General features: G+C 33.6%; 3 protein-coding genes across 5 annotated transcripts; 1 reads left to right on the top strand and 2 right to left on the bottom strand.

The window, feature by feature from the left end:
- The first annotated feature begins 1,700 nt into the window (after positions 1 to 1,700).
- Positions 1,701 to 6,356, top strand: LOC120074686 (glycosyltransferase BC10-like). Of its 3 annotated transcripts, XM_039027900.1 has the most exons (11): positions 1,707 to 1,921; positions 2,004 to 2,272; positions 2,366 to 2,482; positions 3,676 to 3,776; positions 3,883 to 3,954; positions 4,115 to 4,196; positions 4,516 to 4,596; positions 4,776 to 4,817; positions 4,966 to 5,025; positions 5,228 to 5,374; positions 5,690 to 6,356. In XM_039027900.1, the coding sequence occupies exons 2-11, from the start codon at positions 2,012 to 2,014 to the stop codon at positions 5,870 to 5,872; spliced, it is 1,146 nt and encodes a 381-aa protein (XP_038883828.1). In that variant the 5' UTR covers positions 1,707 to 1,921; positions 2,004 to 2,011; the 3' UTR covers positions 5,873 to 6,356. The 3 variants fall into 3 exon arrangements, with proteins under 3 accessions (XP_038883827.1, XP_038883826.1, XP_038883828.1); XM_039027898.1 differs by having other exon boundaries at positions 1,702 to 1,921; positions 5,228 to 5,831; XM_039027899.1 differs by having other exon boundaries at positions 1,701 to 2,272; positions 5,228 to 5,831.
- Positions 6,357 to 7,193: 837 nt separating this feature from the next.
- LOC120074570 (pyridoxal phosphate homeostasis protein) lies at positions 7,194 to 12,806 on the bottom strand. Its single transcript, XM_039027727.1, has 7 exons — positions 12,443 to 12,806; positions 12,222 to 12,288; positions 9,150 to 9,196; positions 8,616 to 8,703; positions 7,917 to 8,050; positions 7,697 to 7,795; positions 7,194 to 7,495 (listed from the first exon to the last, which is right to left on the bottom strand). The coding sequence occupies exons 1-7, from the start codon at positions 12,671 to 12,673 to the stop codon at positions 7,421 to 7,423; spliced, it is 741 nt and encodes a 246-aa protein (XP_038883655.1). The 5' UTR covers positions 12,674 to 12,806; the 3' UTR covers positions 7,194 to 7,420.
- A 912-nt stretch (positions 12,807 to 13,718) lies between these two features.
- On the bottom strand, positions 13,719 to 15,066 carry LOC120074608 (cytochrome b561 and DOMON domain-containing protein At4g17280-like). Its single transcript, XM_039027775.1, has 3 exons — positions 14,729 to 15,066; positions 14,176 to 14,430; positions 13,719 to 14,086 (listed from the first exon to the last, which is right to left on the bottom strand). Exons 1-3 carry the CDS (start codon positions 14,927 to 14,929, stop codon positions 13,802 to 13,804), a joined length of 741 nt encoding a protein of 246 aa, XP_038883703.1. The 5' UTR covers positions 14,930 to 15,066; the 3' UTR covers positions 13,719 to 13,801.
- Between the last annotated feature and the right edge of the window lie 1,914 nt (positions 15,067 to 16,980).

The following is a 16,980-nucleotide window of genomic DNA, read 5'->3' as shown; positions in this document are numbered from 1 at the left end:
TTTATGTATTAACATTTTACTTTCTTTTATAACACAAATTTAAATAAATGATCTGAGTAATTCGAACCAATTCAATCAAACATTTAATGGTCAGATTGGGTTAGTTTATTTTCTAATAGGTTTTCGACTCTTGAACATTTCATTTTTTTTATTTATAAAAAATGCTTATTGGATTTTATTTTTCCACCGATGTCAGTAGTTATTTACCATTTAGGTTTTGATTATATAATATATATATATATATATATATATATATATATATATATATATATATATATATATAATTCTTTCTCCTCCATGCAAGCCTTCACGTTTATCCATATTTATTTTTTAAAAAAGAAAAAATCATTTACTCCTCCACTTTCTCTTTCTTTTTCCTTCCTCTCTTTTCTCCTTCCTCCTCCATTCTCTTTCTCTTTTCGGCGATTTCACACTCCTCCACTATTGTTGTTTGCCCATTGAATTTGGTTGACCGCCACCTCTGTTGTTCACCAGTTTGTCGTTCACTGACACCATTCGGTCGACCGCCACCGCCGCCATTCGCTTGTTGGATTCGATTGTCGACTTTTGCAACAACACCGGCTGCTGGTTGCCGAGGGTAAGCCGCTAGTCTTCTCATTGAATCTCTCTCCCATTCCGGTTTGTTCCCTTCGTTTGCTGCACACCAAGATCCAGTCGCAGATCCATGGCAACCATGGCTGAAGAATAATAGATGAAGATAGGGGTTATGTGTTATAACCCTCCATATAAAGATGGAGAGATGAAGATTGACTTTGTTTGTGCTGCCTATACAAATCTACCACACAAAGATCGAGGATAACTTTTTTTTACCCTAAATATATATGTTATAAAGAAATTCGATGTATATTGTAATATCTACTAATCTTTAATTCTGTATATATTCAAAGGTCTATTGATAATATTATTTAATGTGTATTGACAATATTTCAAGGTATTTATAAGAATATAAAAAGTAATTAAGAGTTTTTTTGTTTAAATTTTATAAATTGTGATATATACAAATTTTGATGTGTTGGAATTTTAAATGGATATATATACCATAAATGAAATTCATGATATATACTTTAATGTATTTTCATATATTAGATTATACGTTGAATTAATCTCTAATTTACACACTCTGATATCTTTCATATATTGGTTATAATATTTTTAAATACCTAACAAAAATGTTCTGAGGTCTATTTTAAAAAACCATGAATCCGCCAAAAAAAAAAAAAAAAAAAAAAAAAAAAAAGTGAAACCAACAAAATATAGAAAATAAAATTTCATTAAATGCATTTTCTCTCTCAAATTAAATTAAATAAAGGGAAAAGTCTAAAAAATAAATGCATTTTTCCCCTCCAAAAAAAAAACATTATTAAATGTATATTTTCTCTCTATAATAAATAGAGTTTCCAAAATAGGTAAATATATCTAAAAACCAAAAATAAAAATAACAAAAAGGGTAAACTTTAAAAAAAATCGAATTTAAAGAATTCCTTTCTTGAAATATTTGGCCTAAAAAGGATATTTTATATGAAAATCGAAGATTATTTAAGTTAAACAAATTTATAACTCGAATAATTGAGTTGGAACTAAAATTGAATCCAATTCAATCTAACCCACGGAAAGTACCCCTATAAATTTTAAGGGGCCACGAGGCCTGGTAACTACGCCCTTCCCGCCATACGCCCTGTGCTGGGAGCGGCACGACACAAATGGGAATGGTAGCCCAGATGGGATGGCCCATTTAACAAACTCAACCGTACGACGACGTATTACAGTTGTTGCCTGTTCTGTTCATGGAGTTCCCGAGAAAGTCTTCCAAATTCCGTTCACATTTCGCTACCGTCATCCCTTTCTCTGATGCGTTTTTGTTTATTAATTATCTCCCCGGCGGAACCGCCACCTCTTCCATGTATTCCATTCTCTCTCTCTCCTTTGTTTTGCTCCGTTTTCTTTCCGATTCTCTGCATGAGTCTTCTTTTGATCATTTCCAGGAAGAACAATGAAGAAGAAAGCTCCTCTAGCACCTGCCCGCAGCCTTATCTGGTTCAGTTGGAAGCTTCTCATCACCTTCTCTCTTGCTATTTGCATTCTCGCTCTTATTAGGCTTCATTCGTCTTCTCGGACCGACCTCGCCTCTGCTTCATTATCTCGTCGATTGCGTCCTCCTTCTGATTCATTTTTAGGCCGCCCTAAGATCGCCTTCTTGTTTCTCACTCGTCGGAACCTTCCTCTTGATTTTCTTTGGGGAAGCTTCTTTGAGGTTGTTAGTAGTTTCTACTCCTGCAAAAGTATCTTCGATTTGGCATTCTCTGCGAGTTGGGAAAATAATTTGCATTTTTTTTTAAAATTCCAGAATGGCGACGTTGCGAACTTCTCGATTTATATTCACTCGGCGCCCGGATTTGTGTTCGATGAATCGACCACAAGGTCGCATTTCTTTTTTGGACGACAATTGGATAATAGCATACAGGTAACATGATGTGTGTTCTGATGAAACGAAGTTCTTTCTGTAATGTTTTTCCATAGCATTCGCCATCCGTGTATGCTTTACCTTCAAACTTGAGAATAATGGATAATTTGTTCCTTACCCGTTTTTGTGTGTGTGTGAGGGACGAACTCTTCGTCTAATATGATCTTTTGTACAAGTTTAGCCTAGCTGGTTGGCGTATCTTGGAATGGGCAGCTTATTGTTTTCTTTATCTATACTCTTATCGGCTTCTGATGTTATGTCGATGTATAGATTATTTAGGCTGACTGCAGATATAGCATAGTGTTAGTTGAGAATCTTAATTGACGACAAGATTCCGCCAAAAGTTATTCCCGAAACTAGTTGTCCCGTCGCTGGGGAAGGAAACCCAATAGGCCTACTACATGTACTGGATACAGAGTGCAATCAATTAGCCTCCATAGGGCTCCAAATTGGCTATGAGATCTTCTTCTATAGCATCGTAAAGACCTCATTAGCTACCACCACTATGGAATGGGACACCATCATTATGGGTGAAGTGAATCTTCTGGAGAATTGTGTGCCTACATGTCACCTACCATTAGTTCTATGCAACTTAGGACAAAACGTAGCACATCGAGAAGTTCTGAGTCTAACAAGAAGGTCCTGACCCAGAAGTACATAGGATGAGCGCACTCGGCCTTGAATAATAGGTGTGCGTACTTGGAAAATCATAGGAAATTTAACTCCAGAGGCTTGACAAGGCATGAGGTCATCTCAAAGTGTGGTGTTCCCTTTGTATTAATTGAAGAGCATATAGGCTATTCCCCAGTGAGTGGTAAACTCAGTGATCAAACAAGTCTAACCTTAATCAAGGTGAGAGGATCTCTGTAAATACTTCACCCTAGCTAGTCAAAGGATGACAATGTCCCTTGGGCACTAGGAGTATTGTTCTTTATAGGCAGGTTTGGTACCATAATTATGATGAAATTATCAATTACTCTCTATTTCTAAATAGTGGGGAGAAATCATGTTGAGGTATGTGATGTTTTCCTTGTATTCAAATTCAATTCACAATACTGGTGCTCAGTTTATCTTTCACTTAACGTTTCTGTTCAGCTTGGGTGGCTTTCCAACTAAAATTTAGCAATAGTATAAAAATTTGCCAAGTTTTTATTTTTTGAAATCGATTGCATTAAAGTGATGTTACGTTGTAGGTGGCCTGGGGAAAGTCAAGTATGATTGCTGCAGAGAGGTTATTACTTGAAGCAGCACTTGAGGATCCTGCTAACCAGAGATTTGTTCTTCTATCAGACAGGTGTTTTACAATCCCCACCGCCACTTTCCAGTGCTCTTTGAACATTTTAATCTGTGAAGTTAGGTTCTTCACAACGTCTTTTAAGATTTGGATTCTCATGCTGCAGTTGCGTTCCACTATACAATTTTAGCTATATATACAGCTATCTCATGGCTTCCCCAAGGAGTTTCGTGGACAGGTAGATGGAGGGCTTTGACTCTGAGGTGCCAAGCACTGATTCTTTGTTGACCATTTGCTGCCAAATTTTAGATATTAGCCTAATTTTATAGCTTTCATGGTGAAATTTCTATTTATGCGACCTTAACTGTTTGATATGTATTTTCTCACTTTTATTGTAGTTTTCTTGATGCAAAGGAGGGTCGCTATAACCCAAAAATGTCACCTGCTATACCTAAGAGCAAATGGAGAAAAGGTTCCCAGGTCATCCATCACAATTTTCACACTAATTTTTCTTGGATATTTTTTTTGTTTACTTTTTGGTCCTTTGCTTGGTTATCCAGATTCAACTATGAGAAATAGTTTTTGTATCCATGTTTTGTGTTTCAGTAGTTATTATTTTCATTTTCAGCTGTAATGTTCTTTGAAGTATCCAAAGGAAAGAAGTATGTCCTATTTATTACTTAATATTTAAGATGCATTAGACAAAATAGTTTCTACTCTCGTGTGTGTAAATGCCAATTAGTTGGATTATAAACAATCATGATGAGTGGAATTATCTTGATCTGTGGTTAAATTGCAGTGGATCAGTTTGATTCGTAGTCATGCAGAAGTAGTTGTGGATGATGATATCATATTCCCGATCTTTGGATTATTCTGCAAGGTATGTGTTCTGTGGAAAATTCTTTCATTTATCAACTACGATCCAAGTGCAATTACTTATTTCTTCTATGTGAAGACTATCATTCATACACACATTGACATGTAACGCATAAAAACAATATATAACATTTTCATCTTTTTGGTATTGTTTATAAAATTTATACTTCTTCTAAACTACAGCGAAGGCCGCCTGTGGATGCCAGCAAAGGAAATATGAACATTGTAAGTGATTATTTGAGTATATGAAGAACTTCAATCCAACAAATATGCATGTTGTTAAGAAACGTTTATTCATTATTTTGGATATTATCTACTAAGATTGTTCTGTATGGTACTGTTATCCATTTCAATTCTTTCATTCTGATTGTAGAAACTTCAAAAGCAGCACAACTGTATTCCAGATGAACACTATGTCCAAACATTGCTTGCTGTGAGTACAGATTTGTCTTCTGAGGCCGTGATATCTTTTCCTTCTCCATGGACTCTTCTCTCTCTCTCTTTCTCATCCCCATCTTGGGACATGAGTTTGTAACCCTTTCCAGGCAGTGACTGTAAATTTGTTGTCTGAGATAGGTTGAGTTTCACAAATAATTTACAACGTAACAACACACTTTCTTGTGTTTACTCTGTAGTTAAATGAACTCGAAGGTGAACTTGAACGAAGAACAGTAACTTACACGCTGTGGAATCAGTCAACCACTACAATGGAGAATAAGGGATGGCATCCTATTACGTTTAGCTATGCTAATGCTGGACCTCGGCAGATTAAGGAAATAAAGGTTGCTATTACATTGCGTTATTTCTCTCGTTTTGTTTTTGTTTTTGTGATTGTGTTAGTTTATTTAAACGTGTGGATAAACATGGTTTCTTATGAAATTAAATGCTTTAGCTTTTATTTAATGCCGTCATTCTATTTTCTTCATTGTTTGTTGAAATTCTTGGTTTATGATGATGCTATAAGGATTGACGTCTATTTTATATGACAAAACCAACCATATCTGAATTACTCTATTGATTGGTAAATCTGTTTCCTTTTTTAAATTTATGCATTGTCTAGTGTATACTATGTTGTTTGACGTGTATTATTTTGACAGGGAATCAACCATATCTACTATGAGACTGAATTCAGGACGGAATGGTGTCGAAATAATTCAACTTTTGTCTCTTGTTTTTTATTTGCCAGAAAATTTTCTCAGGGAGCTGCTATGCGATTATTAAGTGAGGGAGTAGTGAGCCACTTTGATGCCTCAGCATTATTAGACAAAAAGATCTACTGAATTGAACTATTCTCATTCATCATAGTCACCTAGTTAACAGATTAAATATTCCACAAAGTTTTTAACCATAAATGTTGTCTCTTGAAATTAGTTAAAATTCTTTGAGGCCTGCGTGAGTTAAATACTCTCCTGAAATTAGTTTGCCCATCTAACTTAAACATTTGTTGGTCCCTGTTTTCATTTGACTGTATCTTCACATGAAAAAATGGATCGTTTCAAGGTAGTCTCTCTGTTCAAGGTGTATCGGCATTGTCAGCCATTTTAGAAGAGGAACTGCCCTGTACATGTCGAAAAGATGGTTGCTGTACGCTTGATTTTGATGTAATTTCGAGGGTTCTTTTTTTTTAGGCCAAGTGTGGGATGCGAGACCAGAGTGGAAAGTCGTGTCAATTACCAACATTAAAGTTCAATTTGACATGTAATATAGAGTTAATTTGTTCATTTATATGCTCGTTTATTCATTATAGTGGCTACTTTGTTGACATTATTGTTCTTATCAGGAATGAAAATTTTGATATTAATTAATCCGAACTGGTAATAATATTCTTTCCCCCAACGACTGATTTCACCCTATGGTCCAAACCCTTGGGTCACCTAGCTTTACCTTCAATAAAATCAATTAAAAAGATTTGGATTTTTTGGATTTTTTTTGGGGTAAAATATCAATTTATGTCCCTAAATATAAATTTAAATTTGGTAAGTGATATCAATTTAAGTTATAAATTAATAATTGTATTAATTTAAATTTTAAATTAATAATTNTGTATAATTATAAATATATCAATTTAAATCCTGGATTTAATGGAGCGTTTAATAATTAAACATATTTATGAAAGTTCAAATTTAAATCGATACAATGATATAATCTAAAATAGTTTAAGTCGATATAATTATTAATTTATAATTTAAATTAATATCATCTCTAAATATTTATCCTTTTTCGATTCTGGGTTGTCACAAATGATTGTCTGCATGGTTTTGCTTTATTATAATTTTAGTCAAGGGGATAGGCTAGATGATCTCAACTTTTGAATAGATAATTGTCCACCAACAAATAAAAGATGTACATTTTGTTTTTTTGATTAGAAATAAATTTTATTTTTAAAATGTTTATCACTATAATATTTTACTAAAACCAAATTGACTAAGTCAATTAAAAAAAAATATATAAAATGAATGAAACTTATCTAAAATATTGACGGAGTATTTTTGAAATATCCAAGAATTAAAATACTTCTTAAATTTTACATCCCAAATATAAGTATTCAGATCATTATTTTAAAATCATTAAAAGAAAAAAGAAAAAAAAAACCCTTTGCAGTTGAATCCAAATCTCAGTATAATCATATCTCCATCTATCTTCAGAGGGAGCAAAGATGTGTCGATCTGAACATAAAGCCTTCACTTCAGTGTTCTTTGCTAATAATTACTGAAGTTGGATGCTTTCTTTACTGATATTTTATTCAAAGATCGGTGTATATATTAGACAAAGACTGTTTCATCAAAATGATTACCACGAGAAGCTCATAGATCTCTAATATGCAAAATTCACTTTTTCTTGGGATATTCCCTCGCTCCAAATATGGTAGATCCGATCCTCACATTTGTACTTCCCATTTCAACCTGCAAGACATGCAGAGTACGAGTTAACAATCGTTCTATAAAGCGTCCCCCTGTACAAATTCTACCCTTCTGTGTCTAAAAAATTGAAAAACACTTGGCCCATCCAACTTTTTCGAGTTCGTTCAGCTTGGCGATGCTTTAGGCCAAGTTTATCTATATGTATTCAAGCAGATACTACATTCTAAAGATGATCATTCTTACAGCTTGTTCGAAGTCTGCTGACATTCCCATTGATAGCTCACATTGTTCTTCTGATATTTCAAGTGCTTTGCAAACCTCAGTTCTACAGTTAGCCAATAACTGCAACCAATATATAACCAATTAGTAAGAGCATAAGATGCAAACAAACTTGATAAGTTTCTCGTAACAGGGGAATGGTGGGTAAGGTGAAGTTGGGCTTTGGAGTGAAGGGTTTTATCACCTTGAAGTTTTCTGGTGTGGATGTATAATCTAACATTCCAATTGTCATTAGCCCAGAAAACTGAAGATTTGGGCAGTTCAAGCTAACATGTTTAGCAAGCTCCACACACCCAGAGGGCTCAACACCTGATTTTGCTGCACATAATTAAGGGAAAAACATTACTCGAGGGACTACAACATTCTATGATTAAGTTAAAATCTAGCGTAATAAAGTTGCCTGACGTACTAATAGATAATAACATCACCAGTGTTCTACAAGATACACTATCAACAATCTAGTTTTTTGAAAAATGTCCCGATATTATGCTAAGGTTACTAACAAATGGAAAACCACACGATGAACGGTATAAAAAACCGAACAAGCTTCGTCATTCTAAATTCTGATCTGGAAAATTCTCGAAAGAAAAAAAGGTTAGAGCTCTGTTGAAAAGGAACCCTTATGTCTAAATGTATTGTGAAATCAGGTAGCTTAAGTTAACTGAGGACAAAAAAAGTACGTAAAAAGAATAATTAGAGCATGCTTTATGCAAACAATTACAACACTGTTGCCTAATCCTGTAGGTCAATAAGATAATTTAAAAAATTTTGCACCAGAATCTTGCAAATCAAATCTCTTAAAATTATCATTAAACTCCACTTAAGTGGTGACCATCAATTTAGAAACAGGAACTAATAGTCTCCGCAAGGAATAATAACATACATTCTTCTCCACTTGTATTCACTTGGATAAACACTTTAAGAGGCTTCCTCCCAATACTTTCAACCATCCGATCCAAACGGTTAGCAATCTGAGAAATTTTTTTAAGCAAATTGAAAAGGAAGTCATAGTGTACAGCATAAAGAAAAACAATGTTAATCATTTGAATTAAAATTTCTTATGAAAACATGAAAGCTTAGTGTTAGGCATGATCCAATGAGACAAGACAAGGCAGGCCTAAATCCAAAATTGACGGAAAACCATCAACAATAAAAACACAGAGAAAAATTCTTGAAAATGGACCCCACGTTGGTTGTTTCAGTTAGTAAATCAGAATCACCAAGTTCAATTACCACTCAATGACAGTTTTTCAACTGCATGCTAAAAACCAAATTCAACGCAACCCAAGGAAAGAGAAACAATCAACGCATAATTAAAACAAAATATTGGGAAGTGACTTTAAGAATTTCCAATTTAACTTTGAGGTGAAGATGACCTTCAACTCAAAGAATTTCAGACAACTAATAAGAAGAGTACCTTTTCATCATCTACACTCTCTACAACTGCCAGGTTTGGGACGCCAGCTGTATGGTTATTGTAAAAGTAACAGTTAGAAATGAAGGAACAAAAGCAGATGAAAAGAAGCAAATAAAAGTCTTGAAAACCATCTGCTTAGATGAAATGGCAGAATATAAAAATTTATAGTCCAAAAAACCAACTAATTATCCAATTTAATTATTTTTTTTAGGAAAGAAAATGACAAACTCGGCATCACATTTAGTACACGTTTGTCAATTATGCATTTGGTTAGCTTTAGTTGAGTATTGTTTGCTGTTGAGTTGAGCACATCAGATGCAAGATGACTTTATTGATGTATTGTGTTAGGCCCCCACTTATCCATACTAATGTTAGGAGGGGCAGGGGTGGAAATCCATCCCCTTAGTTAGTTGTGCAGTTAATTATATTTATAATGTGTGTTGTATTTTGGATTTATGCTTATTTTGTATTTGTTGGTGTAAAACCAGTACTTGGGAGATCTCCACCCTCTTGAAATGTGTGAAACTTGTATTTTGTTGATCCTGGAGGCGTCCTTACATATTGATATGAATAGAATAATAAAATTCCTCCTAAATGACAAAGTTGAGTTGAGTTTGTAAAGTTAACCATAAAGAAACAGGCTCTAATTTAAATAAACTTAGTCAAACTACGACCTAAAGCAGATCTGGCTGCTCAAGCTCAACAAAATGAAGAAAATGGCAATGATGGAAACCAATGGAAATACTGGAATAAAGCTTGTTAATCAAGAAAATTATTTTTCTCAAGAGTTATGGAAAAATAAGTTGAAACTCACGAGATGGTTGATCTTGAAATGAAGGCAAGTTCGGATTTCAATGGTCAAATGTTACTTCTTTTCTAAGCAAAATTTTCATGGTTTTAAGTTTTCAAGAATGATCTAGGACCTAGACATGAGTTAAGCAATAATCATGGCAATGTGAACACCTCCAACATTGTTCATTATGGTAGCATTCAACAAACAATCTACAGCCAGCAACTAGGCTCCTAGCTTCTCAAGATTGGATCAATAAGTACAAGAGGTTTAGAGTATCTAGACTAAAAACTGAAGAGGTCAGTGGCTGCTAATTTCAAATGGATCCCTCCCTTCTGTGGAAAGTTGAAACTATTCTGCTATTGGAATGTACGTGAAATGGAATTTATCCCCAAATCTTTCAAGGCTTCACTGAAGAAATGGACTCAAGAGTTTGACTGAATTCACTCCACTAAAATCAGCATTATTGCTGAGAGTAAATCTTTAGATGACTTGGAAGACTCCTTTCCTCTCTTCCAGCAAAAAAATCTTGGAAGCTTCCTTAAATATCAGCTCCATGATGCAATCTTAAATGTGAGTTTTAGGAGCCAAAAGTGCAGGTCTAAATAGCTTTAGTACGGGGATGAAAGCACAGATTTCATCAATTTTTGTGGTCAATTATAACAGGAAAATTCTCTCTTACAATGAGATTGTGAATGCTCTACTGGAGAAATATGGTGAATAACAAAGATATAGAACGCAACAAGCATGAAAACAGACCAATAGAATCTTAACTCTTAAAAGAGAATGTCACGAAGCCTCTTGAAATTTGATTGAGAATGGAAAGCCAAGGAGAAAAATATCAGCCTCTAGGAGTATTAGACAAGCAATCCCCTCAGAACTTTACTCATGACTCTCGTAGTGGATTCTTAGCACACTTCTCTCCAAATTTCTTGATTTAGGCTTAGCTAAAGGCTTCGATGTGAAAAATTATAACCCTCTTCATGTTATATTCAACAGTAAAAGCTTCTGCTTGTGCTAAATTTGCAATGTTGATTTCTCTAATGGATCTTGACGTTAAGAGGAACTTAATGACACGAAAGCCAAGAATGGATTTATTTCATGTAGCCCATACTATAAATATTTGCCTAGTTCTGATCAAGATAATTGGCTTTGGCTAAGAAACCGTACATGTAGTTTAGTTGTAAATTGCAATTAAACGATGTCTTCAATAACTCCCATAGTCCCATGCTCTTAACCAGGACCTTTTATGTCAATTTAAAAGGGGCTCTTCTCCTTAAAAGTTGAAAATCTACACTCAGGAACTCTAATATACAAACTAATCATGAAGATCCTAAAAGAAGAATCCCAGTAGCTGTGTATTTCCTAATTAAGGCATTATGTACAGAGTCAGTAATGAACGCCTCCATCTTTCCACCAGTTAATTTCTAGCCTCTTGATTTTAGCAGAAATTTTTAGTATGTTTAAATGGTCAACCACATTTCCAAGCAACACCAAAAACCTCCTTCATTTTTGTTTTGGAGTACATTCCTTTGAAGCTAAACCTAAAATTTTCATGGAAATGTGAGAATTTTGGGAGGGAAGATAAATTGTTTTATCTTCTATGTAACTATATTGCTTTTGAAGCTTTGACTTAGTACAAATTCTTCTAACCTTTATGTAACTATGCCTCATCAAGTCTTTGTACTTGAAAATTCCCTTTTGCAACTTCAATAGCATGGGTTGAGGCTTTCCTCCCCTTTCTGTAATTATGACAGAATTCAATGTCTCAATGACAACATTGCTTATTTCCCTCCATCACCCCCAAAAAGGACTCATCCTATAGCTTGAGATTCCACTGAAGGCCTGATATAGATTTTCCTAGATTTTCAATTTGATTGTTGAAGCAAGTTAGCTTGTTATTCTTTCTATTGGATTTTATAATGGTTAGCATGAACTAGTTCGATATTTATATTTTGGCAAGCTTATTGGAGCTACCGGTGCTATCTGTCCAGCCCAGCATTATTTTTTCTGTGTTAGTTAATTGGTTTCATTCAGCTGCTTAGTTCCGTTAGGCTGTCATGTATTTAGATAGCTTTAGTCGAGGGTGGCGAGCTCTCAATAATTGGAATTGCTGCACTGTTATACTGATATGAGCACAGCACAATATTCTTGTGTGATTACAAAGTAAGTTGAATTGTACACTCGTATCATGTGCAAACTTAAACTCATGTAAACAAGTTTTATAAGATTGCCTGCACACTGCACTAAAAATATTATTTAGAAGAAGGATTTGATCATACACAGAAGTGGTTTCACTTTGTTGCTCTGCAAATTCCCGATGAAATGCCATTCAATATCCTCTGGAAGCTGCAATTTCCAATGATCGTAAGGTCAAATAGTTCCAGTCCGAATCATCGACGATGAATTCTCTCCAAAATTCCACTAATTCTCATACAATAGAAAGGTTTCAACTCAATAGCTAAATTTGGAATCCGTTGGAAAGTGAGCAAGAAAAAAAAACCTGAGGAGCCTTTTCAACGAGTTCCTGAACGTAATTCTCGCCAAAGCATCGGTGGCCAGCATCGTAGACTTGACGAATGATGGAAACCGGCTTGGTCTTGCTAACAGCTACTACTCGGATCTGCTGAGGCCCACGACCGGACCGTTCGGCCGCTAGCTGAACGCGCTGAAGCACAGACCTGAGCGCCGCCGATGCGGCGGCGGCGCCTTCTATGGCGGCTGAGGAGGCCATGTCCGTACAAGAATCTTCCTGCTCCAGATTGTTCTAAAACAGTGAAGGGGAGAGCTCTCGGCGTTTCAGTTACGCAATCGAGGGACAAGAAGGCAATGCTATGAAACGACGTCGTGGCCAAGATTCCCCTTCCAATCTCATCGCTATACGCAATTCCCATATCTTTCAGTTTTTCATAATTTTTTTAAAAAGAAAAATAGTTAATATTTATGGATTGTTTTCACATGTAAGAAAATCAGTCTATGATCGTCCCATAGACAATAAAATTTTATTATTATTTATAAACAGTTTTCTTATTTAAAATAATTTTATATAAAAATACACGTTTATTTGTTTAAAAATATTTGTATACTTCTAAAAATAAAATTGTATTATTGCTCCTAAATTTTCATAAACTTTCAAAACCGAGATTTGAAACAATTATTAAGTCATTGTATATTCTGTTAGTCAATTTTTCTTCTTGTTAGAAAATTAGATATTCTTTAAATAGGCAACTGTCAATTTATCATTTGTGAGCTCATTGTATATTGATAAGGGATGGACTCTAATCTTGTGAGTTGAATGAATGAAATCATTCTTCCCCTTATTACACCAATAACATCATCGAAACATGATCGATGTGATGATCTAACACGATAATTTTGAAACATATGAGGTGAATGAGCAATAATGTAGCTTTTGATAAAAGTATTTTTGAAATAAAATATAAATTTTACGAATATTTTTTATAATTTAACCAAATAAATATAGAATAATACTTAACTACGTCAAAAAAATTTCTAATACATTGTGATTTCCATGCTACCTCAATTTATTGTTTGCCATAGTATTATTTAAGAATTGTGTGAGATCCAAGAAACAATAAATCAATTAATCTATTACTTGATGAGGTGTCAGTTTATGAATGAAGATAGAATTAGTATGTATTACTGTAATTTCGATGCATTTTAAGGTATACTCATTTGCATATTTTGTCATATAATAAACCATTTCTTACATTATTTTAATAAAATATTTTTTAATTTATTTTTTGTATGTGATTGATTAGTGTGGGATACACAAAAAAATGATGTAGAGATGAGGAAATTGTGGTGGAGAGATGAGGAGGATGATGATGAAACCTGAAAATCAAGTAGTGTGAGAATACATATTGGCATTTAATTTCATAGCTTGTTTAAAGAGTTTAAGCTTGATGCATCTGTTGAGTTCCAAAGCCGCGGCCACAAGTGCAAGAGCTGAAAGTATACCGACGTAAGCCCATCGCCACTTTTCTGGGTGGCGCTGTGCATTGATTCCTTCAAATATGTCTGCTATTATCAGTGTCATTATCACATATCCCATAACATGATGGTATATTTCCCACCACCGCCGCCTCCCGCTCTCCTTCTTCGGTTGCACACATATGGCAAACATCTGCAAAGTTTTCTAAGGTAAACTATCTCACCATAACTACGTAATCACAAATACTAAATAAAGTTGATACTTTATATTAAATTACTTACTTGAATGGTGGCGAGGAGGATGACGAAAATGCCGAGAATTAAGAATGATGGGTGAGAGCGTTTTGAAGAGTTAAGTATAGAGAGTCCAAAGCCCCATCCGACAGTGCCCATAATATAACCACAAGTTTGGCAGACAGCATGAACGGAATACCATTGGTCGCAATTCATTGGGAATTCTTGTCTGAAATATCTAGCAACAATAATCCCAATGGGCATTAAAGTTCCCCATCCTATCATATTCAGAACCCCATGAACCTGTGATCAAACTCGATACTTCTCTCATAATCAGTATTTAATCTATTTTCATTTCTTAAATCACTCCTTTTTTGTTAACACTCACGAGCATTCCAGAATCATACTTAGCTACTAACTAATATGCAACGCCCAAAACAAAAAAAGAACCAGTCACATGACATATTAAACTTCAAGTTGGAAAATGGAAAATAGGTGCAGTCGAGCTAACAGCTAACTATTACTTGTTTATAAGAACACAAAACAAATCATCAAAATGGTAATCTAATATGAATATTAAGATAAATCCTTCAATTCTTACGTGTCTTAAAAGAGTGGTGTATCCCAAACCAGGGCTCTTCCATACTTTTGAAGCTGATGTTACTTTGGCATCTGGGTTGTGGACGGAGGTGGAATTTGCCTGTTGCTCCGCCCTGGCCTCCGTCGGAGTTGAGCAACCCATGGAACAGATAGCCAAAACTACTAGGCTGAGAATTAGGAAGAAGTGGAAACGGGAACCCATCCTCTCTCCTCCTTTCTCTCTCAGATACAAGCCCAAGTTTTAAAAGAAATTAAAAGCAAAATTGGCAGCTAGAGCCTAGCTGGTGGTTTAAACAAGTATGCTGATCAAGTTTGATGGTTGATTTAATTTGCAGGGAAAACTTAGGTGTTCCGTGTAGCGGAACTGCACCCAATGAAAAATCGCTTTTTATTTTTAAAATATTTTTTTAATTTTTTTAAGAGGAGGAAAGTTAGGTGCAACCTAAGTTACACCTAATAATTATTTTTTACAAAATAATTATACATGTGAACTTTTAATTTAACTTCTTAACTTACGACATGTCCTAGCCAACCCATTTGAAGTAGTAACTAGAATCTGGAGTAATAACTTTTGAAAATGAGTGATACTAACTAAGTTCCTTTATAACTAAGTAACCAAGTATTATTTTAGGTAAAGATACACTAGATTGTGTTTGTGATCAAAATTTTTTCATGTGACCAAAATTATTTTTGTCATTATCAAAAATAACTTTTGGTTCAAATATTGATGTTTTGAAAATGTTGAAATTGATTTTATTAAAGTAATTGACCGAGAATCATTCCTACAAAAATTTAAATTAGCCCCACTTATGTATTAGTCATTTTATTAAAAAAATGTCTCTTTGAGTAATTTTTCTTTCTTAAATCACTTGTGAAACCATACATAATAGTTTAGAATCATTTTTAAATATCTGAAAAATCAAATAAAAAAAAGTTGGAAATAAACATCAATATTATTGCTAACAAAATCAATTGCCTTAAATCTCTTTTTCTAAAATCACTAATATCTGAGATCTTTTATCACTTTTGGTTATTTAAACCAAATAATGTGGAAAAAATAATCTACAAAAAAACAATGTTTTTCCAATAGATCAGAATATGTGCTTTTCTTCTACGACTAGAGAATAAATCATTTGGAAGCAGGTTTTTCATAATTTTAGGGAACAATCAGAATCGATAAATTGATATGCATATATAATTAAATATATAATTTGTTCTTTTACAGTTCCTTTTTTTTTCTTTTCTTTTTGGTAGCAGTTTCAGGGAAGCTGGCTAATTAAGAGATGTTAACATTACAAACGGTTTGCTTTTTCTTTCTGCATATCTCATAACTTTTACTTTAATCGAGTTTTTCCTTTTGGCCGTAAAGAAAGGAGCTCCAAATCAAATCAATGTTTCAGTCACACCATCCAACTTTTCGGCTGTTTTCTATATATATATATATATATACATGCACTCATATTTACTTGATTTCTTTCAATATTTAAATTAAAGCGAATAGCCAAATTAGATTTCATAAAATGTACAAAGCATATTTTAATATGTGCTTTTAAACTCTATACACGTTAGTTGCTTTTAAATGTCTAGATAGAAGAGGGATACACGAATGAACTGATACTTTGAAATGATAGAAAATCTTGAGACTTATGCAAAGATCATGGTTAAAAAATATTAAAAGAATAATTGATATAGGGTTAAAATAACATTTTGATTCATAATACTTTGATGTTTTGTTCAATTTTAACATTATACTTTTAAATGTCCAATTTTAGTTCATATACTTTTAATAAATCTTAAAGTTAATTTATTGTTGATTTTTGTTTAACAAAAAACTTTTTTATCTATTAGAATTTTTACTATAAAAATTAGAATACACCTTATTATTATATAACCAATTTCATAAAAATTCATAAAATAACTTTGATATATATATACTTTGATTTTCATCAAAAAAAAAATTTTTAAAAACTTAAATGTAATTTTTTTAGGGGAATTTTTAAAAATAGAAAAATAAAGGAAATTATTTACATAAAATAACAAAATTTTATTCTTATTTGATAGAGGCTAATAGAAGTCTATCAGTCTATCGGTGATAAAAACTGATAGAAGTCTATCACTGAAACATTTGTTATAGATACATTATAAATTTAGGCAAAAGGTCCCTTATAGATACGTTTGCTACCAATTTAATCTTTTATTATAACCAATTTAATCCTATTAAATTAATTAAAAAGATTAATCTAATTTCTAATC

This window comes from Benincasa hispida, chromosome 3, assembly GCF_009727055.1.
Source record: "Benincasa hispida cultivar B227 chromosome 3, ASM972705v1, whole genome shotgun sequence".
Taxonomy (NCBI): domain Eukaryota; kingdom Viridiplantae; phylum Streptophyta; class Magnoliopsida; order Cucurbitales; family Cucurbitaceae; genus Benincasa; species Benincasa hispida.
Note: the sequence above shows the minus strand (reverse complement) of the source record. Positions and strands in the feature narration are given on the sequence as shown.